General features: G+C 44.1%; 1 protein-coding gene across 1 annotated transcript; it reads right to left on the minus strand.

Moving 5' to 3' along the window:
• Positions 1 to 631: 631 nt before the first annotated feature.
• Positions 632 to 4,957, minus strand: RPL35 (ribosomal protein L35). Its single transcript, XM_060251602.1, has 4 exons — positions 4,766 to 4,957; positions 2,350 to 2,486; positions 1,581 to 1,662; positions 632 to 845 (listed from the first exon to the last, which is right to left on the minus strand). Exons 1-4 carry the CDS (start codon positions 4,907 to 4,909, stop codon positions 696 to 698), a joined length of 513 nt encoding a protein of 170 aa, XP_060107585.1. The 5' UTR covers positions 4,910 to 4,957; the 3' UTR covers positions 632 to 695.
• Positions 4,958 to 10,503: the final 5,546 nt, after the last annotated feature.

Raw genomic sequence — 10,503 nt, forward strand, 5'->3', positions numbered from 1 at the left:
AGTTTTAGATCAGAAAAACAGTGGTGGGGAAGAGGCTTAACCACAATTCCCTTCATAGTAATGATCCAAATTGAGCTTACACAAGTTTAATCTACTAAATTAAACTCTCTTGAACTGTACTGTGAACTCATAAAGTTTAAAATAAAAACTAAACAAAAACTGGGAGGCCAATATTTTAATGCCTCTACATCCAAATATGCTATATAGGCTGCAGAATTCTTCACAAAAACATAACAGGGCTGTCATCTAGAGGATGGTGTGGAATTGTTTTCTGTGGACCCAGAAGGTAGAACCAGAATAGGTTGAAATTAAAGCAAAAGAGTTTCCAGCTCAACATTAGGAAGAACTTCCTGACCATTAGAGTAGTTCCTCAGTGAAACAGGCTTCCTCAGGAGGTGGTGGGCTCCCCTTCCTTGGAGGTTTTTAAACAGATGCTAGATGGCTATCTGGCAGCAATGAAGATCCTGTGAATTTAGGGGGGGTATTTTTGAGTTTCCTGCATTGTGCAGGGGGTTGGACTAATGACCCTGGAGGTCCCTTCCAACTCTATGATTCTCCCAGAGGTAAAGCCACTCTGATCTCCAGTAGGTGTTCCTAGCCGCACTCCCCCCCCCCCCCAAAAAGCCACAACTTTGAAAGACAAAACTCCTTTAATGGGAAAAGGGAAGCCACCAGGGCAGCTGCACACTGGAAGCTCATGCTTTCACAGCATATTTCCGAGGGGGGTACAGGCGTTCTTTCCGCTGTTGTTTTTTGGTCTTCAGACCCTCTTCGTGCTTGTTCAACCTGCGCCGCATGGCACGTGTCTTCTTGGGCCGCAAGTCTAGAGGCTTGTACTTCTTTCCCTGTTTTCAGGATAGAAAAGACTGGCATGGTTTTTATGTTTTAGTTGTCAAAGTAAGCACAACACCTGTGCATAACAGACATTCCCCATCAATCCAATCTATTACTTTTTTGCTCATTGCTTCTTCCTTTCCTGTATCTCCTCTCATTGTCAAACTCTAGACTGCGAGTGCAATGAAGGCAAGGACCTACAGTATATGCAAAACGAGATTCTGCTACATGATCTAGCCAATATTGCTTTATGGCCTCTTTGACGAATATCAGCCTTGCCCTAAGCCAAGCGGGAGACATAGCCCAAGCCAGCTCAACATCTTCCCCAGTCCCAAGTCTCCATACAGTCTCTCTTCCAACTCTGTGCCAGCTGCCACTCCTTACAAAGACAGATGCTGCCCAGCTATGTACCTGCAGGATAACTGCTCAGACCAGCTGGTCCAGCGAAAGCCACCCAGCAGGGGAATACTTTAGCAAGAGCAGATTCACACTGCATCCATGGGGTTGTGAGCAGTGTTGGGTGTTAGCCTTGCAGATTTTTTTAAAGCTCCCTGCTACTCAAGGTGCTCTGGGATTTTTTTTTCTAAATAAAGATCACTGGATCAGCTCTGTGCTTGCTTAACTTCAAGAATGTTACATTTTTACATGTTGCTACAAGGATGCTAACAACATGCTCTTGCTCTGCCCTTTCACTCAAATCAATTGCAAGAGATGGGCAGGAGGCAAAAATGTTGATTCAGACTTACTTTATAGAACTTCCTGAGGTTTTCCTTCTGGGTCTGGTTAATGACTGTCAGCACTCTGGCAATGGATTTGCGTACAACCCGGCTATAAAGGGCAAAGAGAGATAGGAGAATAACAGTGGCAGAACTGCAAACCTGGTGGTTTCTTGGCACACTGGACATTCTACTGTCAAAGGACAATTGGGCACTGGCTTCTGACCTGGAAGGCCCAGCTTAGCCAGATTCACTGGTTTGCATTTGGGCAAGTCAATAACTCAGCTAAGGCTGCAAAAATAATCTGTAGATAGGCAAGTATAACTACACCCCTTTTGCTGTGGAAATAACCATAACAAGAATTCTAATGCACTCTGTCCATTACACCCTGTGCCAATGATCTTTATCCTACTGCAATCATTCCCAAGGGGTAGTTTGCCGCAACAAAATTAAATGTGGCATCTTAAAGACTTCTTCAGACATCATAACTGATTCTTAACTGTAAATTAATTTTTATGCGTTTTTTTGGGGGGGGAAGCATGGTCAAGAGGTCAGGAAGTACAGGGTGACATGCCAAATCCCAACCTTATCAGGAAGAAATACATTTGTTGGTTATGCTCAACTAATTAATAACTGTAATGGATGGGGAGTGCTGCAATACCACAGTACCAGAGCAGGCTAATCCCACCTCCTTAGCAAAATGCAAGGATTGCTGATGCTGCATGAGACCATTGAAGTCCAGCATTGCCAAATGTCAACACCAGACATTCAAGTCCCGAGAGCAACTAAAGAGACTCACATCTTGGAGAGTTTAGAGGCTGCTCCTCCGGTCACCTTGGCCACACGTAGCTGGGACAATTCTACCTTGAGATCATCCAACTGCTTCAACAGCTCTTCCTTCTTCTTCCCTCGCAAATCACGGGCCTTGATCTTCGCCTAGGAACAAAAGTACATTCAGAATCAGGAGGCAAAATACAGGTCAAAAAATTGTACTCTGCCTTCTGGATACAGCCTTGTAGCACCTTCTCAATTTAACACCTCATTTTAAAGCCTTGGTAGCAGCCCTAACAGCCCAGGCTAGTCCTGAACTTGTCAGAGCTCAGAAGCTAAGCAGGGCTATTCCTTGGGAAGGAGAACACCAAAGAAGACAGGGGCCATCTCTGATCATCTCATCTAGAAAATGCGATGAGGTGGAACTTCATGGGTTTGGGACTAGGCAGTACTACCAAAGGCTAGAAATAAACTGCACTGTATATTTTTAAGTGTTTTTTCTCCCAGCCCCTCACTCCAACGGGTAGAGAAACATGAAATAAAAACTACAGTGAGGCAGAATGCACGTGGAAGGAACATAAAATATGGTAATAAGATAATTTCACATTCTGTTTAGAGTACAGGTACTTTCTTGTATTGTCACACTGTCCTCAAGCTATAACCTCACAACAACTAGCACTGAGTGACTCTAAAGATTCATTCTAGCCACTCTTTGTCCAGCAATAACAAGATGGTTCCTGTGAGGTTCACTGGCACAAAAATATATCTATAGATAACCTTCCCAAAATCTCAGCTCCCAGATGTACTATCCTTATGCACAGAGGCGCCATTTAATGATCACTGTTAACAGACATACCCACTATCAACTGGCATCATTCAATCTGTACTGGCAACAGTGCCATCACCACCTTTTGACTCCCCTTCTGTTGTCTCCTCCCATTCCCAGCGAAAGCCTGGCTCAACCCGAACACACTCCTAATCAAGCCCTCATTAATGGCAGATTTCCAGAAGACATTCTTTCAGGAATACACAAACTTAAAAAAAATACAATACAAACAAGTGGGGACAAACACATACCATGCACACGTAAGCCTAGTTCACATAATTGTATATCAGCTGCGCACATCTTACTGTGCAATTTTACACAGAGGGCCAAGGCTCAGTGACAAAACTACTGCTTGGCCTGTAGAAGGTTCCATGTTCAAATCCTGTCATCTCTAGTTAAAAGGCTCAGATAGCAGGTGATGAAACAAGATCTCCACCTGGGATTTTGAAGAACCTCTGCCAGCCTATTGCCCTTGATGGACCTCCTGGTCAGCTTCAGTATAAGGCAGCTTCATCTGTTGTTCATTTTAAAAACCAATAGGCTTATAAGAGTATAAGTTTGCTTAAGATGGAACTATTTCACTTTTGTCTCTTTTAAAAGAAAAATACTCTTGAGAAGGTACTTTTTCTCGCTCATGGACTTTCACATACCTTCCCTGCATTGTCCCTCCCTCTGCATCGCATTTTAGACTAAGCTCTTTAGAGCAGAGAACCATTTTCTTCTTGCTACTTTGAAAGCAACACAGCAACATCAGAATAACAATTGGTACTTTTAATTGCTTTTTATCTAATGAATGAACATTCAGTGTATTCTGTTGCTAGTTTTTATCTGAATGACACACAGAGAGCATAAGTTTCTTTGCTAAATACAGGATGCAAATATTTATTTAAAACATTTTTATGCTGCCTTTCCACTCAAATCAAGTACAAGGCAGCAAGCATAATAACATTAATATATTTTAAACAATTAAAAATACAGTTAAGGTTATAAAATTCAATTAAAACCACATAAACAACACCTGGGGGCCGATATATTTGACCAGCAGATGATGAAATGCCAATATATGTTGACAGTGCATACAAATTTCACCAAGGGCAGTTAATCTACGAGGATCCATTCACACAGAAACATCGAGGTCACCAAGAGCTCAAATAGGTTAGGGAGATGCAGAGGTGCCTCACTCCAACCGGTAGAGAAACAAAGTTGGCTGTTCTCTGTGTCACGTGAGATTCTAAAAGCACACCCAGCTTTGCCACTACAGATATTAAAATGCTTTCAGACAGTACTTCTTATAGCCTTTCCTTTACAAATAATTCCAGCCCGGCCCATTCAAGGCCCAAAGTCGAAACCAGCAACCCAATATTGTAGCTTGGAGCCTTTCCCAGGCGCCCCTTCCCCCAGCCAAAACCGGGCTGTTTCTCTCCCAAACCTTCCCCGGTGCGGCCTACTCTACCCCGCCACCCACTTCTCAGTGATCCTCTCGCCACAACCCCTCATTGAGCACGGCCTCAGTTCTCCGAGCCTCCCACACCCGAACCCATCTACGCTCATAACACGAAAACCCCTTCCCGCGGCCGATGGAACCGGATTGCAGCGCTTGCACGGGCCTCACACTCACCATGGCAGCGGCGAAAAGTCGGTACCGCAGAGCAAAAGGAAAGGACGGAAGCCGGGAAGGAAGAGGAAGCCAGAGGGTGGGAGCAACCAAAGACAGCTCAGGGCGGGGGGGGGAGAAACGTGGAGCCTCCTCCCCCAGTGGCATAATGGTTTAGTCCATATCAGGGGGGTGGTGCTTGGAGCTGAAGACGATAGCTGTAGTAGTCTGTAGCAATAGAAAAGCGCAAGAGTCTTGAACAGTGTTTTCCAAAGTGGGCGATATTGCCCCCTGGGAGGCGCTGGAGCGATCCAGTTGGCTGCAACTGGGGGGCAGTGGAAGCATAAAGGAAGAAGAGAAGAGGGTGAGAGGTGTCAAAACATCACATCTCTGGGAGGGGTCCAGAATTTCTAATTTAGAGAAAAATTCCAATTAACAAAAATAGAAGGTTCCTTTTTGTCTGCTACTTAGTGCAAATTCACCCAATTAGACTAGTAATGAGGACCTCCTTCCAATTAACATATAAGAAGGATGCAGTTTACTTACAAGACAGAATAAAAAATAGAGGTGTACAAACAAACAAGAAAGACAGAACCAAAAAAACCTTGCTAGTCTATCCTAGCCAATACTTGCTATAGCTAGCAGCTTCTCAAGGTTGCTTGCAGTTTTTCTCTCAGCAATACAGTTCAAGTCAGGACAGTGGAAACTCTGAGGCAATTGCACAAACTTATCTGAATAGTTGCAATCTGCAGCTTGTTCCTCACAAGGTTTTCTGCAGAGCATCAAGCTTCTTACAGTCCTCTAGCAGCTAGCCGCTTTTTTGCACCACAAACAAACAGTTTTAGAGGTTTCTGTTTGCAGCGCAAAAAAGCCAAAGCTAGCTGCAGCCCCAGGGCAGATAGTGTGAAATTGGAGGGAAGCCCCGCTGAGAAGAAGAGCTTGAGAGCGGGGAAAGATGGGTGGGGAATCGTCAGTGTCTTCTGCAGGGCCAGTGCATGGGAGTAGGTGGGTAGGCAACCACCTAGGGTGCCATCCTGCCAGGGGACACTGCTGGGCACCCCCTTACTCCCCCTTCCCTTGTGGCACAATTGCGCCACAGGCAAGCCAAGAACCCAGGTGGTGCTGCCACGCCGCCGCTATTCACAGGGCAAACATTACCTGCACTTGTCGGAGGCTTCCAAGGAAGCCTCTGAAGAGCGCCCCATTTGTGGAGGGTGGATAATAATTATAAAGACATTTCAAAAATTCTCTGTGTATGGGAATGTTACTATGGTTGGTTTTATAAAATACTTTTAGAATTTCAAGCTTCAAAGTGTCTTCTTTACAACATCTTTGTTTACTCTGTGTGCAAATATGTTACTGCATCTTTTAGTCCACTTCTTGAAGGTAGATTTCCAAGGGGGCATTGTGTTACTTTTTTCCTGAAAAGGGGGCATTAGGCTAAATAAGATTGGGAACCTCTGGTCTAGAAGTAGCACATTAAAGACTTACAAAATTTGTGGCAGAGTAGGAGCTTCATAAGTCAGTGCTCACTTCTTCAGACACACATTCTAGCTGTATCTGAATAATTCTTCAACAGAAAATTGAGTGCTGAGCAATACAATAATTGAATTATTCAGTAACAGTGATAAAAGGTAAAGATAGTCCTCTGTGCAAGCACCAGTCGTTTTCGACTCTTGGGTGACATCACATCACAACATTTTCACAGCAGACTTTTTTACGGGGTGGTTTGCAGTTGCCTTCCCCAGTCATCTACACGTTCCGTCCACCAAGCTGGGAACTCATTTTACCAACCTCGGAAGGATGGAAGGCTGAGTCAACCTGGAGCCAGCTACCTGAACCCAGCTTCCGCTGGGATTGAACTCAGGTCATGAGCAAAGCTTAGGACTGTAGCTTTACCACTCTGCGCCACGGGGCAATAAAGCAATGATTAAATAAACGAAATGCAAATTAAATGCATGCTAGACTGCATCTTGGAAATAGGGTTATATTGATAATTGGTGGCTTTTAAAAATATATATTCTTATCAGGGTTATTTTTTCTGGTGGAACATGGCAGAACAGAGTTCCAGAACCTCTTTGTGGAAATCAAATTCTAAAAAAAAAAAATTATAACAATTTTAAAAGTTAATGCGGGACACTTGTGTGTTTCTCCTTCATTTCTCCTTTGAAAGTTCCAGCACCTCTTTTTCCAGAACAAAAGCCCTGATTCTTAAACTTTTTGCTGGATCAGTGTACTGCACTTGAAACTTCACTCAGCTATGTTAGTAGGTCAGCTTGGAAGTAAAAGCCAGTTTGGTGTAGTGGTTAAGTGTGTGGACTCTTATCTGGGAGAACTGGCTTTGATTCCCCACTTTGCCACTTGCAGCTGCTGGAATGAATTAGCCATAGCTCTCACAGAGCTGTCCTTGAAAGGGTATAAATCCAACATCTTCTAAAATTAGGTCACGCTAACTCAGTTTAGAGGGAACACTGCTCCAGACTACAGAGATTATTTCCCCTAGAGAAAATAGCTGCTTTGAAGGTGGACTCTATGGCATTATATCCCACTGAGGTCCCTTCCTCTCCCCTCTTTAGGATCCACCCCTAAATCTCCAGGAATTTCCCAACCTGGAACTGGCAATCCTGTTAAGATTTGTGAAATGTGTGGATTGCATAAGGTTATTTAGGAAGGGGGGAATTCTAAGCAGCCGCCTTGCACATAAGCTTGTTTTGCTGGCTAGCTGACAGTGGCATCTGAAGCCTTCAGGCCGTGCCCCATATAGTCCCATTTTCTGGTGGGTGGCAACCGGGGACAAGTGTTTTTCTGTGGTTGCCATTTCGCTGTGGAGCGACTTTCCCAGAGTGGTTTGCCTGGCCTTTTATTTTTTAGTTGCCACCTGATAAACCTGTTCAAAAGAAGATGGCTATTCAATTGAATGCAGAATAAAATACAATGCAAGTAACTGAAACTCTCAAGCATTCTACAAAAACCCCAAATCAAAACAAAGCCAATGGTTCCAGCCAAATTCCTTCCGAACAAGGTCTCTGCAGCCTTCAGAGGGTGCAGCCTTCAGGAGAACAAACTAGTCTCCAATGGAAGCAGTGCAAGGGAAGGGTGCAAAGAGAGCCTCACTCCTTGTTGCCCTCAGGCTCTGCTCTGAGAGAAAATTTCTGGTGGCTGGCCTCTGGCTGTGCAGAACCCATGTGTACTTGCATAAGGACAACTCGATGGACAACAGTTACAGTGAGTGCAATCCTGTTATCTTGTGGAAAATCCAATTGTCTGAGATTGGGAGGGGGAATCCATCAGAGCCAGATCTAGGGGGGGACAGAGGGGGTGCTTGCCCTGGGCGCCGACGGAGGGGAGCCACCAAATTGGATATGGAGTCCATTGTATTCTATGGGACCATAAGATAGAATGGTCTGTAAGGGGATGTCATTTTTTTAATCGCCCCCCTCAAAAAACATGTAGATCTGGTCCTTCTACTGAATCGGGCCCTGTGTTCCTCTAGCCCAGGAGTGGTCAAACTTGCTTAACATAAGAGCCATATAGAATAAACGTTAGATGTTTGAGAGCCGTAAAACATGAGAGCCAGATGTATGAGAGCCACAAGATGGGAGGAAGGCAGGCAGGCAAATAGAAGGAGAGAAAGAGATGTGGGAAGAAAGCAACTTTAGCTTTAAATGCATTCTCCAAGCTGCCAGCTGGCTTGGCTTGGAGAAGTGATTTAAAGTGAGAAATGCCTTCTCCAAGCTGGCCAATGGGGTGGTGGAGGCTTCGAGAGCCACACCACACAATATGTGTGGAAGAGCCACAGTTTGGCTACTCCTGCTCTAGCCCAATATTCTCTACTTCAGCCAATGGCTCTTTGCATTCTCAAGCAGTTGTCCTGCTACCTGATACTCTTTTAAATGATGATCAAAGTAGATGGTGAAGGTGATCGCTCGAAACTGACCAAGTGAACAACAACATGGCAAATAAGGTTCAGTGTATGTAAGTGTGAAGTGATGCATACTGTGGAAAAACAAAAAGAATCTGAATTTCATATATTTACATTGATGAGACGTGAACCAACAATGACTGACTAGGAAAGGTCTCTTGTGGATAGTTCAATAAAAATGTCAGCATGCGGCAACAGCGAAAAGATGAATTTCATGCTAGGATAATTATGAAGGGGACTGAAAATAAAGCAACCAGATGTCCTTATATAGATCTGTCAAGTCACTCCATTTCAAAAAGGATAGTGCAAGGCAGGAAAACATCAAGAAAAGAGGGGGGGATTATGGTGTATACTTATAGTTCCCAATAAGGGAAAACAAAAGGGTGTGGGGCTTTTTGGTTTATGAACAAAAGACTAAAGCAGAGAACAGGATAAAAATATGTGAGTGGATCAAAATAAATGTTCCCTCCTTTTGTGTGACACAGGCTGCAATCCTAAAAACATTTTCCTGGAAGTAAGCCCCCATGGAATAAAACGTGACTTACTTCTGAGTAAACTGGTTGAGGATTGCTCCCAGAAGATCTCAAATTCATTCTGTGCAGAGGAATTGCATTAAGCGGGGCACCCAGTGTGTCCACATCCCACCTAGGGTTGCCAGCTTCCAGGTGGGGCCTGAAGATCTCCCATTTTTACAACTGATCTCCAGCTGACAGAGATCAACTCCTCCGGAGAAAATGGCTGCTTTGAAGGCTGGTCTCTATGGCATTGTACTATGCTGAGGCACCTCCCCTCCCCTCCCCAAGCCCAACCCTCTCTTGGATCCACCCCCAAAGTCTCCGGGTATTTTCCAACACAGAATTGGCAACCTTATTAACTGCCCGCTTCCAAATTGGCCTGGGGATAGACGCTTTGATGGATGGACTCTATGGCATTGTACTCCACTGAGATTCCAGTCCTCTCCAGACAAATCTCCAGGAGTTTTCCACTGTGGAGCTGGCCCTATACCCCCAATAGGGACCTGGCAACCCTACTTGGGGACACAGGGAATCAGGCAAGATACTGATGGAAGATTATGTCAGCATACTTCTTTTGATCAAACATCTTGTTTGTGATCCTGAATGTGAGGTGAACCCAGATGTGGTGTGCAGGAAAGGAGCCTAGAAAGAATCTCTGGCCATAGGCATCTCTCAACAGCCCATAGATCCAGGTGGGCAGCCGTGTTGGTCTGAAGTAATAGAACAAAGAAGGAGTCAAGTAGCATACGAAAGCTTACATTCTGAATAAAACTTTGTTGGTCTTAAAGGTGTTACTCGATTTCTACTTTCTCAAAAACCCAGAAAAGGAATGGTAAAGAAATTCCAATGAAGGTAATATATTGTTAATTGTTATCTCTCTCTCTCTCTGTCCCCCTGAGCAGTGAGATGTTCCATTTGCCTGAGTTGGTTCCTTTTGGAGGTAGAAAGAACACTTATTGTGTTTTCAATATTATTTGTTTTATTTTCAGATGTATAAGGAGAGCAGAAGCGGAGACACAGGGATGTGGTGGTGACAAGGCAGCAGTTATTCCACTTCCTCACAACAAAACCCCAAAGAGAATGACATTCTCAACAGAACTCCCTCAGATAAATAGTAGAATTCTTCCTTAACCCCCCTGTCGACCAGTGTCTTCAGATGGATATAATGCATCTGCAATTAGCTGTGTCCTAACTTTTTATTTGTGCGTGGCAGGGGGGAAGCATATGATCATAATTAAAGGTTAAGAATCACTGATCTAGAAATTCAACAAATACAAAATTAAAAAATCAGCTTGACATTTTCCTTCAAGAAACACCCATATCTC

The sequence above is a fragment of the Heteronotia binoei genome, chromosome 12 (assembly GCF_032191835.1).
Source record: "Heteronotia binoei isolate CCM8104 ecotype False Entrance Well chromosome 12, APGP_CSIRO_Hbin_v1, whole genome shotgun sequence".
NCBI lineage: Eukaryota > Metazoa > Chordata > Lepidosauria > Squamata > Gekkonidae > Heteronotia > Heteronotia binoei.